This window comes from Merops nubicus, unplaced genomic scaffold (genome assembly GCF_000691845.1).
Source record: "Merops nubicus isolate BGI_N331 unplaced genomic scaffold, ASM69184v1 scaffold4608, whole genome shotgun sequence".
Taxonomy (NCBI): Eukaryota; Metazoa; Chordata; class Aves; order Coraciiformes; family Meropidae; genus Merops; species Merops nubicus.
In genome coordinates, this window is record NW_008627596.1 from 100,563 (window position 1) to 123,682 (window position 23,120).

Genomic DNA, 23,120 nt, shown 5'->3' on the forward strand with positions numbered 1-23,120 from the left:
CTCTCAGTTCTTTCTACTCAAAATACAAACATGAACCATAGCCTTCTAGCATGAGGTGCTTCATCTCATTCCACGTATTGCCAGGTTTCCGAATGCTTAGCTAGTTTGCATTAAAAATGGTCACTGGATAAGGCACAAAAAAAAAGAGACTGAGTCAGGAGCTGGAATGCAGCACTTCCAATGCCCATGGGAGGGCTTTCACAGCTGGAGAGTTCCTCTTCTAGCACTCATGTATTTTGCCCTACATTTCTTCTCACTGTGCTGTGCCACAGTTAGAGCAGGATGGCTGGCAAGCCTGCTCTCCTGCAACCTGCACCAGCACAGGTTCCACAACAGCCTCTCTGGACCTCACAGACAATTAGATCTGACACAATCCAGTTTATATATCTAGGTAAGATGTCAGCGTGAGACAAGCTCTAAATCTTTCCCCTTTTCAAGTATGTAGTACAATTTTGGTGATGTAGGAAGCTTGCCAGTAAAATACTGAAGCCTGTGCCTCATCAAAGAGATTATAATGAAGACTTGGAAGATGACACTTTTTCATTTATTAAACTGACAGATGGAAGCAGTAACATCGTTTTGGACCAGGTGAATACTTCAACTGTGCCATACAGGGTAAAACACATTCATTGTAACTAATCTTCAGCAGTCTCCTGGGCCAACAGTGCTGGAATTCAAATTTGAGCCACAGCCTTTTTACAAACCTGAATAGGCAACTATTCAATGATGTTAGCAAACTAGGGAATGAAATGACATTTTCCCCTTTTTTATTGTCAGTTCTACTAATCTGATTTACTTATAACATGGCAATTACTCTACTTCTCCACTTAAATGTCCACCTCATCCACTGCCATTTCATTCAGCACCAAATGCCCAGAAAAGCATGAGGGAAATCCCTTATTAGAGTAAGGTAGATCAAGGAAAAAATGTTTGTCAATCTCTCCATTTAAATGTATCCTCAAATACAAATGTTGATATCCATTATGCTGTCTCCTACTTACCATAACTGTAGATATTCTTGTTATCTGATCAAAAAATGTCTAAGCATTTTAAAAACATTATTATATATTTCTGGGTTCAAAGATAACTTGTGGAAGTGATCTGAAGTATTCAAACATATATTATATGTATTTTTCCGGTTAGAAGTTTACTGCTATGTCTGAATATCATTTTAAGGGCCAGCATGTCCACAGTATTTTTCCACACAATCATCACTTCTTTAAAAGAAAAAATGCTAATATGTATTCTGTCCTCATGAAGTAATTTCCCCATGTTTATCCATGTTTATGGAATTTCCATGTCCTTCCATTTTTTCTGCTCCATCCCTTCTGAAACAGAACACTGTGCTCACTTCTAGTCACCAGCGAAGTGCATACCATCGTTGGCTGCAATGGCAATAACAGATAAATTCTGATCCAGTTTCCTGTAGAGCAGCAAAGCAGAATCAGTCCTAGTGGGCCAGGATTAAAACATCAGTATTCTGTGTTGGTAGCATTTTTTGTCTATTTAGCATTGACTCATTGTAGATATTTAGCATTGACTCTTTGTCAAAATTGAAACTGCATAGATATGAGGCAGCAAGACATGAGTTCCACTGACTTTATGGACAGAAAAGAAAAGGAAAAAGTGCAGCTAACTTTATGCCTTGCACAGAGCAAACAACATTGCCCATGGACTTCTCCATCTAATCCACATCATGTGAATTAATTCATTAGAGCATGTCTCCTTGTGGTAAAACATCCAGTCTTTAGCTGTAAATTCCCAGATGAAGATGAGTAAATTCATAGATGGCTATACTTCTATCTTATATTTGGTTTGAACTTAGATCATATCAAATTGCAGAGCTTTTAATTTGTAACACTTTTGTCCGCTAATTTAAGAAACCTTGTAATTAACATTCTTGACCTTTAACTTCAGTTTAATGCAGCTTTTGGTATGGGAGTTAGACACAGTCATTACAACCCGCCTAATTAGAAGCAAAGACGTGGGGGAGAGGCAGGAACCTCTAGAAAGACTCAGGTTACTCAGGGCCTTGAGCAGTTTGGTCTTGATTATCTCCAGGGATGAATAGTCCCCAGCCTCTCTGAGCATCTATACCAGTGTTTGACCAGGCCAACAGTAGAAATTTATTTTTCTGATACTTAAATGAGATTTCCTGGTTTTCCATTTGTGCCTCGCTTCTTTGCATTGGGCACCACTGAAAAGCATCTGATTCCATCCTCTTTTTTCAGACAGCTCAACACCTTTGGATTTATAATGCCATGCCTATGCTCTCAGGGCAGGGAGCTCCTTCAGCTTTGTCTCTGTACAAATATATGTGTATGCTGCTTGGCAAGTAATCATAAATTCTGTATTCTCTAGAGTAATCTGAGATGTTCTCCCCCTTGCCAAACAGCTAGTAGCTTTCTCTCCTCAAGTCGAGGTGATATTTTTCACGTTGTCACTGAGTGTTAAATCTTACTTATATTTGCTTAAATTAAATATGTTTAAGGTTAACTTTTTTTTTAAAGTGGCTTATTTAATTTATTTGAACAGATTTGTTTTATTTTAGGTCACTAAAACCTAATTAGTTTTTTTTTTTTTTATCTCCATAGTGCAATCTCCCATGAGTTCTTTCTGTTAATACTCTCATTTCATGCCTTTCTCTGCTTGAGTGTTATTTAGAACAGTAGGAAAGGAGAAATTTCAGATTAAATTTTTCTCAGGAAGAGAAGGGCTTGGTGGGTTCTTTTTGTGTTAAAGAAGGAATATGTCTTTTGAAAGCATGACAAGATCAATGAAGAAGAAAAAGATGTTTGATGAAATATTAAAATGTTTCAATGTAATTAAACACCAGTTAAATATATTTTAAATTAGTTTTTTTCTATTTTTTTTTAACACTTGCCTTTGCAAAATCATTTTAGTTCAACCTATTTTGTAAAGTTATTCAGAAATCGCCTCCAATACTGTACTTGGCAAGCAGAGCTCACTTTCCAGAATTTTGTACTTGAAAGTCAGAAAGGAACTTTTGGTTTACCTTTCAATATTTTGAGATACAAAAGAAATAGCTTCAAAAATAAAACATTGGACAGGATTTCTGAAGGCTTTTAAACCTTTCAGCTCATCACACTGAGAACGAACCCAGATGCAGCCACACAGAACAGACGGTTTCAGTTCACTCAAAATCAAAAGAAAGAAGATTCAAAAACATCAACATCAGTCACCAGTGTCAATCAGGCCAGCACATCTCGACTAGAAGGCTTGCAGTCAGAGAACCACCGCTTGAGAATGAAAATTACAGAGGTATTGTTTACTGCATATATTGCCTAAGCAATTTTGTAATCTGTAATCTTAAATGTTGACTACTTTTTAGAGGGGAAAAATTAGCTTTCCCTATAGAAAAAAAGTGTTGAAACAATAGGAAACAGATTATTTGTATGGATAGCTAATTAATACAGCAAATACTTAGCAGGTGTGGTAAAATGAAAATGTGCCTTAACAAATTAAAATGAAGCTTCCCCTATTCATTTGTAACAGGCAAATTAGCCTGCTGCTTTTCACGGAGGTGCTGAGCACCACAGAGCAACATCTCTCAAAGCACAACCTTTACATGCAAGCCTCACAGAGACCCGCAGCCCCAGGGGCACTGAAGAGTTATCTTTGTTCCTGTTTATGGCTGGGTTCAGAGGCTGCTGGTGCTGTCATTTCTCAGCCTCTCTGAGAATTCGTTCACAAACTTGCTAGACCGATTTTTACATCTGCCATGAAACAGAATTACGTATTTTCTAAAGGTAGAAAAGACCTTTACAATCATGTAAGCTGACCCTTTGGCACAGAGGCTGTGAAGTTTTTTTCAGTCTCTACTGAGAGAAAGCTAAGTACATGGAGTGCCTCAATTCCATTAGAGCTATAACATGTATATTTTTAGTTACGTTCATCCTTGCTCAGGAGACCTCAAAAGATGACAAATCAGCCTTGGAGACTGCCCATTTTGTGAGACAAGATAGCCGTAACTGATCTGTATCTTACAGAAAATTAACCTATTTATTAGGTTATTGTCTAATCTGTGAAGCGCTTTTATACCTTGAGGAAGAGGTATTTTATTGCAACTGTTACTTCTTCATCCAGATCTGAACTAACTGCTGCCATAGTTCAGTTATATTCTCCTGTATCTTCCATAATTTGATTGACTCAAGAAAGCGGTGCCACGTTTTTACGTATCAGTAGTAAATAGTGGAGAGGTTTTCATGCCTAATTCTTTCTCATTCAGCAGTACATCTGAATTGCTTAAACTGTCAGCTGCTAAAGCTTATTCTTCTCATACGCCCTGTGTGCAATACCACAGCTGGACACGGTCTGTTACTTGTGGCATGATTTTTAGAGATAGCGTAGTGCTATGAGAAAAGTTTATTTGGCACAGTGTGGCACTTTCGTTGCCACCTGCCTTCTAGTCTCATCACAGAAAGCGATGCAGTTACTGCAGGTATCTGAAACAAGGACTCTTGAATTTTTAGAGATTCATACTCTTTCTGTTTTGCAGCTCGACAAAGACTTGGAAGAGGTTACAATGCAGCTTCAGGACACGCCTGAGAAAACAACATACATTAAGCAGAACCACTATCAGGATCTTAATGACATTCTTAGTATACGGAACTTCACAGACAGCAAAGGTGAGAGTAAAATGTATTAGTAGCTTAACCCACCAAGATTTTGAACAGCAATCTCATTGGATTGGTTCCAGAGCACTCAAACCTTGAGAAGACAAAACTGTAAATATTTTTTACAAAAATAAAAAAAGAAAGCATGTAGATTCCTATAGTAAGCTATGCAGTACCCAGTGTGTAGTTATTTCTCTGTATGTATGTCTTCTGTTGTGTGCCCTATGTGTAGAATACACATGGTAAAATGGGAAACTTTTAAAAACATACTTGTTTCCAGAAGTCAAGTTTTCTGTGCTGCTTGGAGGGAGGAAAATCGCAGAATGCTTCAGATCTTGTGAGAGATAATTGTGCCAGCCTTCAGCGGTAGGAAGCCTGGTTTAATATGTGCTCAGCTGAGTAGGACATGCAAATCTTGCTTTTGGACACTGCTATCAAGCACATCGAAGAAAAGCACGTAAATATTTCAGTGCCGATTTCGACTCTAATTGTACAATTGAAGGCACTCATGTATGAAAAGTCTTCCCTAGGAACTGATAAAACAGGATTTCATGACGACTGTAATATTCCTAAGTTGTTTCTACTGTGTCTCTTGCATTGCTCCCTGAAGAAATAGATGCAAAAGAATTGCTTCCATTAAAGCTGTTTCTCTTTTGGGAAGCAATAAGATCTGGTGCATAGTGCAATAAAGAGGAAGGCAGGACACACTGCTTCCATTTCTGACTCTAGAATGGATCTTCTTTGTGACTTTTGGCAAATGACTTCATACAACTGAATATTACTGGAGTATAGGAAAAACTAGCTGGCCTGTCTTGATAGGTCGTGGACTTGCATGTTTGTTGCAATGCTACACTCGGGTTTCCTACTGATGTGGCAGCATAAGCTTGGTTAAATGGAACAGAAGCTACTCCTGTAAATATATTTGTTGAAGAATAATTTCAGAACAGCAACAGTTCACATAGGCTTTTGAAGTACATTGAAATTTCGGTTGGACAAGGTTACCTTTTCACAAGGTCACAAGGCTACCTTTTGGTTTAGCTTGGGTATACAGTCAGTTGTGTAACTTGTGGCAAAAAGGAAAGGAAGAGCTCTGTAGAGTTGCTAGTGTCCTTTTTAAAATTAAAAAAAAAAAAAAAAAAAAAAAACCCAGAAGAGAGGAAAAGGAAAACGTAAATAGCTGCTGGAGGCGTGTGATTATTGGGCTGAGATCAGCAGCAAGAACTAACATCAGTGAGTGGGATGAGACAGTTTTACCAAGTGTTTGAAAGAAACACATAGAATGTTCCACTCATGTCAGATGCTCCAGGAAAAATGATAAATCATGAATAATGTTTCAAGCAGAAAAGATATATTACATTGTGCCAAATGCCCGTCTGAGTTTCGGTATGAGAAACAAAAATAATTCTCAAGAGATACACTGGGTATAAATTTAGGATGGGATGCTCCCCACAGCAGGTTGCACTCCATTAGCAGTAAGATGCTGGCAAAGAAATCGAGGTGAAAATATAACCTTTTTGCACTTACTTGTGGCTATATCTACAAAAGACATCAATGTCTAACTGCTGCTTTAAGCAGCAACATCTAAGATTGTCTGTGTTCCTAATTTTCTCCCAGTACAGTTCCCCAACTTCTACCTTTCTGCTGCAGGGTACATATTTAAAATCACCTGTAGGTATAGAGCCTTAGTGTACAGAATACCTTGGAACTGTGTTATCAGGATTTACAGGGTAGATGTTCTTCTGCATGCTGAAGTTGCTGGACGCAGTTTTCTGAATGCACTTACCACATAAAGCTTCACACAAAAGAGGCAAAGGGGGGAAAGAAGGATGTTTTCCCTTGGCCATCTTTATATTGAATAGGTTAGAGCATCCATTCACCTGGGAATGAGGAAGGCCTGGATGCCAGTTTGGAGCAGGTGTTTGAAGCTTGGTCCCACACTTGGTGGTGAATGCCCCAAGCACCAAGTATTATGGAATATCCTGATCCTGACTTGTGTGACATCAAATATTCATACTTCTGGGCTCTGAGCCACCATGTTCAACAACCCTTGCTAGCCTTTTTTGTGTCTCCATTTACGTGTCTTCTGTCTCTTGTTTTCTCTCATTCCCCATTTCCCTGTCCCTTAGCTACATGTCTGAATTCCCTCTCTATTTCTCTCACCGCATCCATTCCCGATAGTCAACCTATGTGCTTAATTTAAATTTGCCATTCCAATCAAAATAACAGGGCTTTGGAGAATTCACACTGCTGAGTCACTGCTGCTTCTGTGCAGATGCAAACAGACATCACTTAAATGGTACTTAAAAAAATTCTAGCCCTTATAGCTACAGGAAAGCTAACTCTGACTGACACAACTATGCTTTCTGTAGCTATGTATTCCATGTAACTTTCTGTAAAGGAAAGTACAGAACCTTGAAATTATGCATCCCTGATGGTACTTGAGCAAAGCTTCAAAACTGTAAATAATTTACTAGCATGACCTAGAAGTGACCATGTGTCTTACCTCCACCATAAAACTGGGGAAGCCAGTGCAATGACATTTTTAAGGTGATGACAAGGTTTGTACCTACCTCGGACGTTGTAACAGACTGTGAGCTGAAAGAGAGGCAGTAGGACAGTGAAAAGAGATGCTAAAAATAACAGCTGACTTGGAGCTAAAAATCATAGCAAATCATTTGCCACATTTGTATTGTGGACCTGGCTGAATCCCGTGTCAATCTTCTTTCTAAGATACCTTGCTATTCTGAAGGAGTTCAGCTAGAGAACGCCATGTAGTGTGTCCTTGTTGCTATTGCTTACACAAATGCAGGGCACTGCACTTCAGAGAACAGATAATAACACAGGACTTACACAATGCATCTCGAACAAATCCTAATCAAACTTTAATTCATAGTATAGTCCAGTAGGTTTCTGATCTGTAAAAATTGGCCAGAGTGAAAATCCAGATTCCTATAGCCAAGTGCCAAAGGAGGTTATTTGTTTCTTCCCTTCCTTCCTCACTATCAAATACAAATTTGGGATACAAAAATTGAATTATTTTAGCCAAAATAGGTAGGCACAGCTGTGCACCCCTGTAACACCCTGACCTCAGGCAAAGTTTCTTAACTCTGGGATTCCTGCTTAGTTATTAATAGCAGCAGCTTCTGGTGTAGCCCAGGATCTCTTTGCTGGCACAGGGACTCCTTTATAGCACATTTCAGTACATCTCATTTAAAGAGAGTTATTATCCAAGACACTAATCTCTTGTTCACAAACATGTAATGTCCCTGAGACATCTACAGCGATTGGCTATGTAAGAGAAGCAATTAGGAAGATGTGTTTTGTAGTTTATGGTTTGATTGCTTTTTTTTAACGCAGGCTTTTGTCTGTGCTGCTAGATAGCTTTGTATGGTCAAGCAGTTCTCAACGTGCTCCATGGGCTGTGGCTCTGAGACCTCAAATGGCTTCCCTATTAGAAATTAAAAGGGCATCCCTTTAACTTCATGTGATACATTCCTCAGATGATTTTGACTCACTGTGCCTGCTCGTGGCCTCAGCTCTGTGCACAGTGCAGCATTAGCTCCTCCCCCAGCATCTGTGGGACCTGGTCACCTTGCTGGAGCAGGAAAGCAGCATTACAGCCTGGGTTTGAGGCAGGGGTAGGCTGTGGGTGAGACTCATGCTTGGCTTGGACAGTTCCTGTAACTGGCAGCGCCGTTCATCAAGGAGAGCCAAAGCTTGGAGACATAGCTGAGTTTTCAGGGTGACATTTGGAAAAAGGAGGACAAATGTTTGTAACTGTGATGCTGTGTAAAGAAGGTTGTCCACACAGCTCCAGGGAAGAAGTACTCTGTCAAGGGCAGAAACCAGAGCTTCCCTGCACCATAAACAGCAGAGAGTTCATGAAGATTGAAGTAATTTCTAGTGTGCAAGTTCCTGCAGAGATAAAAGTTGCTAAGGAGAAAAACACAGAGGGAAGATACTGTGTGGTTTGGGAGAGGTTCAGATAATCTTACTATCTTATTCTGACTTCTGTTTGACATTTTATTCCATGAAATTATTTCTCCATGAATGATTCATAGATTTCAAGAGTTTCATATAAAGACAAGCTCAGAAGAAATCCTGCAGAAGATTCTCCATTTATTTCTACCTTTGCCAGGGCACTTCAGAGTAGTGTATTAGGGAAATTAATGAATGACAGCCATCCTATGGAAGGTACGTAAGAAGCAAGAGACAGCCTTGGAATAGTCCCCATTATGAACAAACCCTTTTTGCAAGTTCTCTCTCTGCAGGCACCTGTGCTTGCTCAGACAGCTTTTTCTGTTTAGAGCCAGAAAACAGGCTTTACTCATTGCTGTAAACGGACTGGGAGCATTCATTTGCATGTCAGATATGCCTACATACTGTCACTTGTCACCCCACTCCAGTGTTTCCTAGTGTTAGCTTTTCCCAGTGTAAAAGCAGCTCAAAGAAAAACAGATTTCAAAGGCATGTTGCTTATAAATGCAAAGCAAAACAGAGTTCATCTGTGACAGAGGGGCGGATGTTACTTTTATGAAGTTAGTGTGATTCAAAGGAAAGGCTTTCAGAAAGAGCTCCTGTGAAGGAATGCTGTTTTAAAGAAAGGATATAGTTTATTATATCCCTTGTATCTAGAGATACATATATATATATATATATATTAGTTTCTGTGAAGCCTAGCAAATGAATTCCAAATCCTGAAATTGGGGCATGTTTCTATTTCAGCAATGAGACCTAACTGCCAGAGGTTCGGTTCCTCTCCTTCCTTGCACAGAAATAGATCTGTAGTAAAGGGAGTTTCTTTGGATTTAAGTAGTATAATTCAGAGGAGAATCACAATGGCTTTTCTCTTTGGAAAATCCTCCTTTCAAAACATAACTATCAGAAGTCATGATTTAGACTGCCTGATGCTGTGCACTTAGTTTGGGAGTACTTTGTCTGATATACCCAGCAGATGGTATGATCATTTTAATTTTTCCTTTCATTTTACTTTCTATTCATCCTATTCACATGAACAATAGAAACGGGCTAATTATGTTTCACAGTCCAAACAACAGGAAAATGGGAAAAATCACTAGTGGATTTTTAAAACCTACCTCTAGCTTTAAAGTTTCCAGAGTTCTTTAGTAAATAAGCCAGGTTTTCTCTGTTAGCTCTTAGAAGCTGCTGTTAAACCACACTTGCTTCTTTGTGGAGCATAAAATATGCTTTCTAGCAAAGAGAAAACAGCAGTGGAATTGAAAGATGGGGAGGTGGGGGGGAAGAGCAGTTCCACCATCTAGTTGTAAGCCATCAGAGGAATATTGCTGCCCAAGTGTAATGATGAAGATGTTCAATAAAGCTGCAGTGTACAAATGTCAAAAAAAAAACACCACCCAAGCTTCTAGTTAAAGAAACAGAGTTTCTAAAATCTTGGAAGAAAGTGCAGCCGTGGCAGTCAGCCGGCGTTTTCTGCATGGAGACGTTAAAATGCCTGACACGTTTAAGCCACCTCAGGTAATTTTGAGAGCACCAGGCTGCGGAGCGATAATTCGTGTGGCAGGTCTGAAGTGAGCATCACCCCTGGCAGAGGGGCAGGCGAGCAGCTGGGAGCAGTGACCTCCTCGCTGAGCCTCTCCGCAGCCACCATCCAACGGGCTCCTGCAGATCAGAGCTTTGTAATTGGAATTGTTTCTCTGCTGCAAGTACACAAAGGTCCCCAGCTACAGCCTTCTGGCTTCACCGACAACTGGGCAGCGGGTTTTGTTTTCTAATGAATCCATCAGCGAGTGCTGCGCCAGGCCCTCGAGATCTATTTGTCTTTTCTCCCTGATGGTTTTCTGAATGGAAAGTGCTCAGGCATCACTTATCCAAACTTCTGAGTTCTGGTTTGAGGTCTACAAAGGTGACAATTACTTATAAAGTGCTTCTGGCTAATGTAAATTCAATTTTGCAGGTAGTTAGCTCATCCCAACTGCAACATATTCAGCAGTGTCTGCAGTGGCGGAAAGTACCCTGTGAATGAAGGGCATTTTTCAAGTGCTAGACTTAATGGACAGGGGAAGAAAAGATGGAGAAGTGCTGAACGCAGTGCTGCACTTTCCAGGGAAAACTGGGAACACAGATGTTTACTGTTACCTTTAATTATGCTCTGTCAGTTGTTAACATATATAAAATCAATTTCCTCCATCCTTAAATTTTGTAGGTGCATATGGTAATAGTGTTTTTTTTCTTTAAGCTCCAGCTCCTGAAAGCATATGACTAAGTGAGAATCTTGCTCTTCATTATTTAAATGAAAGGTAAATGGACAAAAAAAAAAAAAAAACCCAAGAAAAAAGGATAAAGAAAGATATTCTAGTTTCCATAGCTGCAGAATAAAAATCTAACAACTCCTCTCCCAAAAAGCTTAACAAATAAGAATTACATTTTTTTTTTTTTAATTTTGAAAGAAGCAAAAGAGAAGAAAAAAAATATCTCAACATTGTGCCAGTTTTATGTGGATTTTGTCTGTATTTTATACATATATATTAAAACTTATGTATGGTAAACTCGTTTACAGAAATTTATGCAGTGTATTCAGGGAGAGTCATCTGCAAGAGTGGTAGAAAAAAGGTCTGTTAAGAGTAACATCCAGTGATATATGGGCAGTTGGTGTTGAGAGGTGAGTAGGCAGAGAATATATGATTTCTGCTCTACTTTAAACTAAATCCCCCACCTTTTTGACAGGGACCACCTCCTTATCTCTCGCTCTCTGTCTCTCATAGCACAACGGAAAGCGCAAGAAACCCTTTTATGAGTATACAACACAGATTAATATATAAAATACAGACTGCTGATGGCCAACTGTTGCATACTGCCGATGAAGAATTGTATCTTCAGTGGCTTTGTGAAAGGTTAAATTTCTCATCTTGGCCAAAGAAGTTGGAACCCTAAAAGAGTTAAACAATAGGCCTTTTCCATCCCTCATTACAAAGATTACTCAATTTCAACTTTGCTTTCTATCCCAAATTACAAGCGTTACTCCATTTTAACTTAGGTCTATATGACAAAGTTGGCAATTTACATTGTCAGCTTAAATCAGCTCAGGATTGGACGTTGGTTTTAATCATGGAAGTAAAAAGTGTTCTTCTCTACATGCCTGTTTATAGACATCACAAGGCTTTTATGCAAATGTCAAGCTCAATATACATAGAAATGCAATAAATGGAAAATAAAAACTGAACTCTTTTGACAGCAAATGCCACACCAGCAAACTTCAGGCTGCCCTGAGATGATAATCTTCATTGCTTATCTTAACCGCTGTCAGAGCTGACTCTGCTGTCCTCCCTTCATGTCTAAACCGTCACTGAATCCTGTCATATCTTCCTTTTAAAGCACCCTTCTTGCTACAACTTAATGAAACTTAACTTAGCTCTCTTCAATTTTCTTGCCCCAACAGACGCAGCTTCACATGTCCTGGTCACTTCATTTCTCACCCAGAGCCTTCTCTTCCATGCAACATCAGTGAAAAATCTGGTCTCCCATGTCTGCACATTTTTGCATCCCCATCTATTCACTTCTTTCCAAGTTGCTTGTTAGATTTTTCACAGCAGAAAGCGAGTGCTACCAAATAATGCCAGGGATGACCACACTGGGAGGGCAAGTATATGTTTCGGAGCTTGCCCTCAAAACATTCCTGTTTCTACTTCCAGCTTCTTTCCTTGCTCTTTGTTTCTGCTGCTTGTTCCATCCCACTAGTACTCGTCGATAACGTATGTTCTTAGTAAGCTGAGAAGCCCTAGGAGAACAGAAAAGCAGCTTAAGCCTTTAGTACACACTGGGTTTTTCATGCTGTTTTCATTCTCTCTTCACTATTTTCCTGCTTTTACCCCTCATATTCCTTTTTACATTTCAAATCCTCCAGTCCCCTTTTCAAGAATTAACCCTCCAGTCCTCTTCCATGCTGCCTTAATGCCTGCAGCAGTCGCTGCTTCTCTGTATGGCTCGCAAACAAATGTCAGTGATGGATTTGGAGCTGCTCTGTAATTATTTATGAAAACTGTGCACTGTCCTCATTACTCAAATGTTTTCCATGTGACTTTATTTGGCTTAACACAGTAGGAGACTTTGGAAGAGCAGGAAGGAGCAGAGAGGATCCCTGGTGAAGACAGCCTCCTTGGGCTGGCTCTGTTCGGCTGCGTTTCGCAGGGGCACCGGTGCCACAGGCCTCAGCACAGCCAGCCAGGCTCACCCAGGATGGGGGGGGATCAAGTGAAGCTACCTACAGGGCAAATGATGATCTTCTAAGTTATCACTGTGCAGAAAAGAGAACAGCAGGAGAAAGCTTAATGAAATCATTAGCTGTCCTTCCTGCAGACAGCCTATGGACCAGTGCAACGGGCATGAATCATATTCCTGTGCTAAATGATAGCAGATAGTTAAACGACAGCACTTATTTGCTTATGTGATTGCAAGAGTACCAAGGTTTTGTACATCAATGAGATTATAGTTGTTCTAGGAAAAGACTTAAATAAGAGGGCTGGTTTTTTTCATATGAATAGGTAACGATTTTTGGGTGCAAGATAATATGATGGTGCAGTTACATTAATTTTTTCCACAGCCTAAGACTAGGTAAGAGAGCATGATAGGGCTACATAGAGATGGGCAACAAGATTTGTTTTCCCTTTTTTTTTAAAAGGGTAGAGGGGAAGCAAAAGAAGGACAAAAGAAGTTTTGCCCCTTTGCTGTTTCTCCATAGTAGTTCCTGCAAAGAAGCACATCATCAAAAGCATGAGTACCCAAGACTAACAGGGAAACCTAAGACTGTGTTGGAATGTTGAGAGTTTACTTTGTGGCATTATGAAATTTTGAAGTGAAACAATTAAAAAAGGGTTACTTAGTCACAGTAAAGTAAAATTGAATGTGTTGTCTATCCAGATGGTGAGAAAGCCATTTTGAAAAATCATCTTGACCAAAATCCACCAGCACAATGGGGCTCATCAGACCCTTCCAGAACAAGCAAAGATCCTATAGAAGACATCAACTCTCCAGAACAGTAAGTAGTGTACACCTTTATTACTGGTACAGAAAGAGGCATCTCTTGCTCTCGCAGGTATGCATGTGCTTGGGCTTGCACATTTTCTACTGTGTTAGCCATAAATTCCATCCTGGACACCATCTGCCTTGCTGATAAGATGTGAATTTTAATAATTGCATTTCATCAAAACCCATATTTCTCTTTCATGCATTTTTATGGGAAAACTGTCACTGTAAACCCTTTTAGCCAACACCAGCTACAGACAGCACCTGAACCATCAGCAACAGGTGTGAATGACACCTCCTGAAGCACCAGTGGGCAGCAACACTGTACTGTGATGACTCCCTGCCACCAGCTCATCATTTCCACCAAATTTACAGGCTATCAGGAGCACTAGATCCTAAGGTGCCCCAAAGGCAAACTAACATACTTCCTTTCTCTCATCAGAAGCATCCGTAACATGATGTCTAAAGTTTCTGTAGAGAGTTACAGGACAATCTGTGCCCAACCACCAAAGTATATTAAGGATGACTGTTGTCATAAGTCCATGTCCTTGCACACACCAGCCAGAGGAATCCATGGTGTACATAGCCATTCTGTTCTCTTTTGATCTTAAGCTAGCTGAGAAATAAAAACAGGCTGAGGGCTTTTCAACGTTGCCATAGCAGCTGGACCTGAGTTTTGGCATAGAAAGGCCTGCACCCAGTAGTTTCCCTTAGAAACAATGCTGTGCCTCCAAGGAGAGGATGGCACAAAGCACTTGCTAGATTCACGGAGGAGAAAGCCTTATGGTATCAGCTTTTCTCTCCAGGAACCTGTACAATCAACTCACGTATTACCTTCTGCTGGCTCAGCAGGACCTGCCAGGGGCCAGGGCTCAGGGAAGTACTGTGCTCATTTGTCCCTGGTTCAGCCCTGTCCCCTAGTTACAGGGGCACCACTTCATCAGGACCTGAGCTAATAGCTGTCAGACTCCTGATTTGTACACAGGCAACTTAAAAGCTTATTTGAAAATGGAATAAATTAAACAAATGAGTAGGCTGAGTCACATGTTCCATCAGTGACAGCAAACCTGATTTCACATAGCAGTTACTGGCTTGTATAACCTGGTGCAGGCAAACACAAGGGTTTCTAACTCTGTCCTTGCACTCAAAGAAAACTCCAGCCCAGACCTGCACAGGAGCCAATACACACACACACATGTGCACCAAACAAAGCCCCCAGTAGCTGAGATCTGGCTATTTCACAGAAGCAGGTCTCTCACTGAGAAAGCTCTTGTGACTTTATGGGGTCAGCAGTGTGCTTTAATGCATAGCTGGTTAGAGCTCTGTCTTTTTCCAGCACCATTTGTCAGAAATAATGTAGTGTGACTGCAGCCACATCTGCACGTGGCCACCTTATATTAAGAGAGGTGCTAAGAAAAACACAGATACACAAATAAGCCACTTGTCCCCATACAGATTTAATACAGAAAAAAAAAAAGAGAAAACAAACATTTGGTGGTAACAGAAGTTCTTCTAGGGCTAGTGATAACTGATGAGAAGACTAAGATTTCCTAAAGGTCTTGAAGAGTGAGTCAGTACAAATCTCAACAGTCACTGCTAAACCAAAACAGTGTTATTGAGCATTTGCACAGCTGTGACTGTGCCAGGTCCAAGGGTCAAGGTCTCCCCTCAGGATGCATTGGAAATTTGGGTACCAAAGCCACAGCAGCTAGGCACAGTGGACCTGCCAGAGAGACGAAGTGTAGCCATCTTCACGGCTAAGGTTTTGTGATTCCCTCTCTCTGAAAAGAGATTGCCTCTTCCCAAAATTTGTGCTCTTCAGGAATATCCTTCTGCATGCATGGGCTTTTTTTCAACTTGTCTGGCAGCACTTCTGACCTTCCATGGTTATTAAATACATTGTTTTTTCAAAAGAGGGGAAAAAAGTTCAAGACAAAAAGTAGTTTATGCCTTCCCTTTCTCAATTTCACTGCATATGTAGTGCATCTGGCAGCTAGTCACACAGTCTGCTGAACTGACTTCTTACTCAAGAACACAGATCTCAAGGATGTTAGTCTGAAAAAGATTTCCTCTTTGCCACAAACCTATGAAAGGAGGACATTAAGATAATTATTTGCCTGTAGAAATGTTAACTCTTTAATGACTATAGCAAAAAGAAACATCCCAGGTTCCTGTTACTGGCAGCACTAAGGAGAGTTGACATCTTCCGGTATGAAAGTTCTTGCAGAGTGCAGAAAAGAGCTTGACCTGGGTTTTTTTCATCCTTTCTTACCACTCGTGCTATATCTGACTGGCTGCAAATGCAATCCCTTATTCTGCCGTGGTGTCCAAAGTGAAGGCCCAGCAGTACACTTGCACTTTAGGCTCAGTAGTGCAGGAAGTTGTTCCACATTTGTTGGTGGGGTGATGTTTCTATAATCTCAACCAGAATGTGAAAAACATTTGGTTTGTGCTTGGCTCAGATTTAGAACCCTGCACATGGATTTTTTTTTTTTAATTATTATTATTATGTTACATTTTCTAAAAGGAAAATGTAGTGTGTATGACTGTAAACCAGCCTTAGATCATGAATATAGATGTGAAGTGCTGCAGTTAAACCCCGAGCCGTGAATGAGGGTTGGCATATGGATGATGTCCACAACCAGGCAAGAAAGACCCTCCTGACTGCTCTTTACCCAGACTCTGGCCAGCCTTGGGTGGGAATTGATGAGGAGATCACCACCAGGTGCTCCTGCCTTCCACACTAACTTAGAGGTGGGGCAAGAACCCACCTCTATAAGAGCTGACTGTACTTGCAGTGGGGTTGGCAGGTTTGTCTATGTAGTGCATATGTTTTGTGGGGATTGTGGCTCTTGGAAAGGCTCCCTGACTGTGCATAGCAATTGGAGTTCCCAGGGTGGCAGGGATAAAGATGAGTTTCTCTTTGAGAAAATTCTACATAATTGGACTCCTCGTCTGGCCATGGCTCCTTGGCCAGCTTGCTTCCTTCTATACATCCTGTCTCATGAGTGAGTGTGTTGACTTGTTCCTCCCTCTAGTGGTTTGACACCTTGGATCTCTGATATGTGATGTAAGAACAGAGGGAGGAGTTTGGTTGTTGGTTTGCCTGTTGATGATACTATCCTATGCTGGGCAAGCGGTCAGCAGAAGAACATACCTCACAATTCCCTTTGCCCCTTACTCCCTTTCATGATGAGCAGGACCTTGTAGGTTATCCATAGTGCCATGTAAAATTTGCTATACCCAGTCAGACATGAGGAGCAAAAGGTGGTGCCAACTGGTTTCTCTCCTGTTCACACTGGCTAGACGCTGTAAGTTAACAGGTGACGTGCAGGAAGTAAAGCAGTGCTGGTGCACGGGCTCAAGCCCCGCACTCGGATTTTTCCATGGTGCCTACTGGTATAATCCCTGGCACAGCTCTATCAGTTTGTGCTCTCCTGGGTAATGCTCAGGCACACTCTGGTGTTCAAAGCCCCTGTTTGAGGGGAGCTTAGCTGCACGAATGGAAGCTGCACCATACCAGTTCATCTCAGGTCCAGAAAGCAGCGTAAACCAGTTTAGAATAGATATAATAGTTCATTTCCCAGGAGACTGGGGTGTCTCTCACACCAAGTCAACTCATTCCTGCGAGGCAGTCCTGCTTACTCATCTGAAGATCACATCAGTCAGCTTACCTGCATGATGCCCACATGAATACATTCAGTGGAATATCTTCCGTGACCCTTAAAGACATTATTCTATTCACTTTCATTTCTGCATAACGTTGTCTCATCTCATCAGTGACCTACATTCGGTGAATTAGTTTTTGGCACTGTTAAAATTTATACTATTCTCACTTTGACAGCAATAACATGTTACAGTCTCCCAGATCTCTGGGTGAAGGTGATGATAGGTTTCTGCAGGACCCCACTAAAACCTGCCTTTTTGCTAGACTATTTCCTATATGTAGTCATTTTTGTAACCTTTAAAACAGCTAATCGCTGTGTAACTCATAATAGAAGCCATCTTGGTGATTTTCTTTTTTTTTTTGAGCTAAAGCTCTGCTTTTATCAGCAGAGAAAAGACAGTCAAATACCCTGCTGGAGCCAGTTACGTCATTTTTAGTAACCAAAATTTCTCTTCAAAAAAGTTGGTTGTGACTGGATTATTGCATTACAGCCATATGCCTCAACATGAATATGCCTCTGCTACTGAGGTTCTTCACTGACAGTGGTTCATATTAGTCTATCTGTGATCCTACTTGAATCTGTTGTTAAAGTAAGGTGGATTTAGAATGGTTAGTTTACTTGTTGTACAATGTCTTCCTTTATCATAGCCTTTTAGAAATTCTCCAGCCTCCCAGTAATTGCTAAAAATCAATATGAATGGGCTGAAGAACTGACAGAAATGATCGCTGTCTGCTTAGATGCAGTTTACATATGCCTGCAGATCTTCAGATGTTTGACTGTAGCAGCCATTGTTTCGGTCCCCCCACTTACCAATGGATCTCAGAAATGCTTTTCCATAGCAGAATCAAAATATTTTTCAAAAGCCTTTGCCCACCCTGTAGTGCTGTGCATTCCCATGTGCATTGCACTGTGTTCCTATGTGCACTGACATTGGAAGTCAAACTTTTACCTGATTTTATCCATCCCTAACAAGTGGCATTTCTGTATGGAGCTGGGGATATATGCCCTGTTCTAACACAGTACCCTGATGGCTGCTGTGTGTGCAGCACCATCATTGCTTTCTATCTTCTTCAGTAGTTGTCTATGATTCTATGATTCTAAAACCACTAATAATAACCATTCACCTCCTCCTGATATACTTGACCATATAGATGCTTTGACATATCTATATTGTATGGACAGATCAAAACAAATTCATAGAATCATAGGATCATAGAATGGGTTGAGTTGAGAGACACCTTTAAAGTCATCCAGTCTAACCTCCCTGCAACGCACAGGGACATCTTCAATTAGATCAGTTTGCTCAGAGCCCTGTCCAGCCTGACCTTGAACGTTTCCAGGGATGGGGCTTCTACCACCTCTCTGGGGAACCTGTGCCAGTGTTTCACTACTCTCATTGTGAAAAATTTCTTCCTTATATCTAGACTAAATCTGTCCTCTTTTAGTTTTTAGGACCCCTTGTCCTATCACTACAGGCCCCACTAAAACTCCCCTTTAAATACTGAAAGGCCACAATAAGGTCTTTCTGGAGCCTTCTCTTTTCTGGGCTGAACAACCCCAACTCTCTCAGCCTGTACTCATGGGAGAGGTGTTCCAGCCCTCTGATCATTTTTGTGTCTCTCCTCTGGACCTGCTCAAGAAGGTCCATGTCTTTCTTATGATAAGGGTCCCAGAGCTGGATACTACTCCAGGTGGGAGTGGAGGGGCAGAATCACCTCTCTTGACCTGCTGGCCATGCTTCTCTCTATGCAGCCCAGGATACGGTTGGCTTTCTGGTCGGTGAGCACACATTGCCGGCTCCTGTCCAGCTTTCATCCACCGGTACACCCAAGTCCTTTTCTGCAGGTCTGCTCTCAGTTTCTTCACCCCCTAGCCTGTACGAATAGCAGAGGTTGCCCCCAAAGCACTGACAAAATGTGGCAGGGGTGCAGGGTAGGGAAAAAACACTGACAGTGGAGAAAAAAAAAAACTACAGTGAGGCAAGGTACGAGATTTACTTCCAGTTAAGGAGAAAATAGCACTTTTGTTTTGATTTTGTTATGTTTTGTTTTTCCCTCAGAAGAGTTTTGCCCAAACTCTTTATTGTGTGCAGGTCTGCAGGCTGTAGTCCTCTGCCCAATTCCAGGAACCAAGTTTTCACGTGAAAGTTAACTTTAAGTATAGTTAAAGCAAAATTTGCCACCCACTGCAGCCACCGTTGGCATAGCCAAATAAACATGCTTTGTCCATGGTATGGATAACAAATGGGTAAAAAAAAAATCCCAGTCACTTGATTATGCAACTGGATTCTCTTGGAATAGCTTAAAAAAAGCTCTTTAATGAGGAGTCTGTAACAGTTGAACAAAGTAAGCATTTCCACTGGTGGGAAAACAAGCACAGACAATTCTGCATTTGACCCTGCGGCGACAGACAGAATGACAATCCGCAGTGTCAGGCTCATAAGGATTCAGCACGTGGAAGCAGGGAGCCACGCCACCTCTGCACTCCTTGGGAATGAGGCAGGAGTTCATTGATAGCACCAGAAAGAGCTGGGCACAGGAGCAAACACAGTGAATGGATTTTGTGTAGTCCCAGGAGTGCATTGCCAGCACTACCATCATCAACGCTGGATTAATATTGCATCAAATTTTTAAAAGCAGCTGGGGGGAAAGGGAAGGATGGGAAAGAGATTTCCAGCCAGATAGGCTACAACTGTTTCCACCATATCTCTGTACAAACAAGCCTTAGTTTGTAGTAAAGAAACTAAAGAGAAGCAGCATTCCATTTTGTTCTGTTTGAACTTGAAAGCTATGCTGCTTTGTCCCTGAGCAGGGCAATGGATGCCTTGGTAGCTGTCTCTGCTTCCTAACACAAAGCAAAAAAGAAATGAAATGCTTGAATCAGAAAAGCTGTCCAAAGGCAAGCTTTCAAAGATACGCTTCTAAAGGCCTGTCTATGCAGTCATTACATCAGATAACAGGGAAATACAAATTTAAAACTCTATTGTACTAATACAATGCTTTTTATGGACATTTTTCTTCTGGAATCAAAAAGCTGGTCTTTGCTTGAGCTCTCTCACTTTGATATCTGTCTTCTCTTGAAAAAGTTGCTCTGTGTTTCAAGAGTGAATGTCTCCAAATGCAGAAGCAATCCTTTTGTGATAATGTCTTAATCCCTGGAAACCTCAGCTGGATTTTATTTTTATATAAGGTGCCAGTATATCCTCAGCATAGGGGTAGCAGAGCCCATGTCCCATGGCACCATGCTCTCCATGGAGAGGGGTTAGCTGGGCTACCTATGAGCATAGTTTAGTGTTCCTTGAAAAACAAACAAACCAACTGAAATATAGACCCACACCAGTTGTGACAATGTTAATCTGCTTGGAAAATTAGACACAGGGTGTTGGATTCCTAAATACTGAATTTTAGGCTAGGTAATAGGTTAGTCTGCTTATTTAGCACTAGCTCAGTCCCACAACACAGACTGTGGGAACCTGACAACATTCAGCACCTCAAAAGCACAGATCTGAACTGCAAAGAGGAAGTCCTTGGAAAAAGACGCCAGTCCCAATTCCTTCCCTGCCTCCATGCACCTGTGTCTGCCTTAGCTGGAGTTGCAAAAATGTCATCCTGAGTGCCTTGTGCCAAGTGATGCATGGCTTAAAGCTCAGCCTGTGACCTCGTGCATGTCTGTGCAGTTAGCCAGGGCTCTGCATGCAATAGCTCACTGCGCTGCTACGCTGTATGCCCTCACTGCACACTTCCAATATCAGCAGTCTAACAATTACGCTGAAAGTGCCTGGGAATTTCAGAAAGTTGTAGGATGCTGCGAACGCACCCTTAGATTCCATTGTCTTGTCTAGCCTGTCAGAAAAATTCCCCAAGGGGAAATAACACCACGGTGGCACAGCTCAACAGCAGCAAGCGTGATGCTCTTGGCATTAACCCTCTCCATCACAGCAGTAGGCGCAGAAAATACCCTTGCAGCAGCCCACAAACATATCAAGCATGTAATGTGTTACATTTTCTTCTTGGCTAACGCTCCTCTTTCTGTCTCTCTCTCAGCATACAGCGTCGGCTGTCCTTGCAGCTGCCCATTCTTCATCATGCCTACTTGCCATCCATAGGAGGAGTTGATGCGAGCTGTGCCAGCCCGTGCGTAAGCCCCAGTGCCAGTCCTCGGCACAGACACGTGCCCCCTTCCTTCCGAGTAATGGTTTCGGGGCTGTAGGAAAGGGAGATCAGTGCTTCCTGAACTGCTTTTAAGTACTCAATGACTGGACTAAACATCTGACCTAGAACTCTGCTACAAACATAAAATGTTGGCTCTTACCGCAGAGGAACTGAGGCCATCATCACAGGAGTGCTCGTGTAACTCGTGTGGGAAGGCAAAGGAGAAGGACACAAGGAGTTTGATCTGTAGCCTTATTCATGGAGTTTTTATTTCTTCACGTAGAAGTCACTGAAAAACATTTCTTCCCAAAATTCTGCTAGCAACAAGGAGGCTGGGAAATACGGATCTTGCAAAAAAGACGCTTGGAAAAAAAAACCAACCAACTCAAATGTCACTGAGTTTTATGTGGCTGTTGAGAACATGCAATTCTATACTGTATCTGTGTAAGGAAAATACCATGGTTGAGCTATACCATATTTATTGAAATAGATACACTCATTTTTACGAGAGTTGTGTTAAATTGCTGGAAACATTCTGCACTGGTTAGCCTTGCTTGTTTTCATTACAGGGATGATGTTCGATAGGAAAGGAGGGTTATGAGAAATGTTTCCTCAGGTGTCATTGAGACTCTGCAGTGCTGTGACCAGGATCACCTCTGACTTGCAGCTGTACGTGAAACCCAAGCAAAGGCTGAAGCTCCAGCTCCGAGCTGTCACCAGCTGGAGAGCTTCTGGTTGGAAGTGGAGCACGTCACCCTTCTGCAGGGGTGATGGTAGTGACGGATGGCCATCTGCAGCTTCATTTTAGAAAAGTTTCTGCACCTATTTCAGAACAACCACCACCAATCATAATGCACTACACTGTCTGGAAACGTCCTAGGGCTGATAAGTCAAGAAGCTGAGGGCAGATGGGTAGGAAAGCCTTAATGTCACAGGATGGATCATTTTTCATAGTTTGTTTGAATCATGTCACACATAATTACAGTAAAATTAATTTAGTGGACCTGGGTGGGAGGGGTTCGGGCACAGCACTTTGCTGCTGCAGGCGAGGCCTGCAGAGCACATAGATGTGAATATACACTGCATTTGCTTTGTACCTGCGTGTGTGACAGTTGTAGCAGATAATAGAGAGGACAAATCGAATTTACCAATAGAATATTTTACCTGAATCCTAAAAGGACTGTGAAAAAAACAGTGGTTTTTATACTTTAGCTCCATCCCCTGAACCAAAGTAGTTAGGAGTGAAGATAGTGGCACACCATCTGGGCCAGCTCTGGAGCCAGGCCCTCAGGCACAGGTGAGACACGCAGGCAGCTTCTTTTTCCAGGGGACTGGAAATGTGACATCTCACTGCTGGAGCTGTTTGCTAAGGGCAGGGAGGGTAAAAACACACGAAGCACCCACTGGGCTCTCAGTTGTCTTTGACCAGCACCTGTGCATGTCAGACCAAACCTTTGGAATGACACTCCTGCAGAGGTTTACAAATCAGCAATGGCTGAAGCACAGCTGAAGAGGTTCATTAGCTGAGGGACTTAACTGCAGCTTTGACAAGCTAGCATAACTCTCCATTAAAAATAAAACACCTCATAGTGGCCAAAACCAATATGAATATGTATCCGAATCTTACAATCGGGAGCATCACAAAATATTTCACTTGGCACATA

General features: G+C 41.5%; 1 protein-coding gene across 1 annotated transcript in view; it reads left to right on the top strand.

Moving 5' to 3' along the window:
* The window catches only part of LOC103778748 (gamma-aminobutyric acid type B receptor subunit 2), a gene marked incomplete at its 5' end in the record, with an annotated part of 36,779 nt that extends 14,718 nt beyond the window's left edge, over positions 1 to 22,061 (top strand). The window contains 4 exons of the mRNA XM_008946358.1: positions 3,100 to 3,282; positions 4,520 to 4,649; positions 13,533 to 13,650; positions 21,349 to 22,061. Of these exons, the coding sequence (XP_008944606.1) occupies positions 3,100 to 3,282; positions 4,520 to 4,649; positions 13,533 to 13,650; positions 21,349 to 21,514 (597 nt within the window). The remainder of the gene's footprint in view (positions 1 to 3,099; positions 3,283 to 4,519; positions 4,650 to 13,532; positions 13,651 to 21,348) is intronic.
* Positions 22,062 to 23,120: the final 1,059 nt, after the last annotated feature.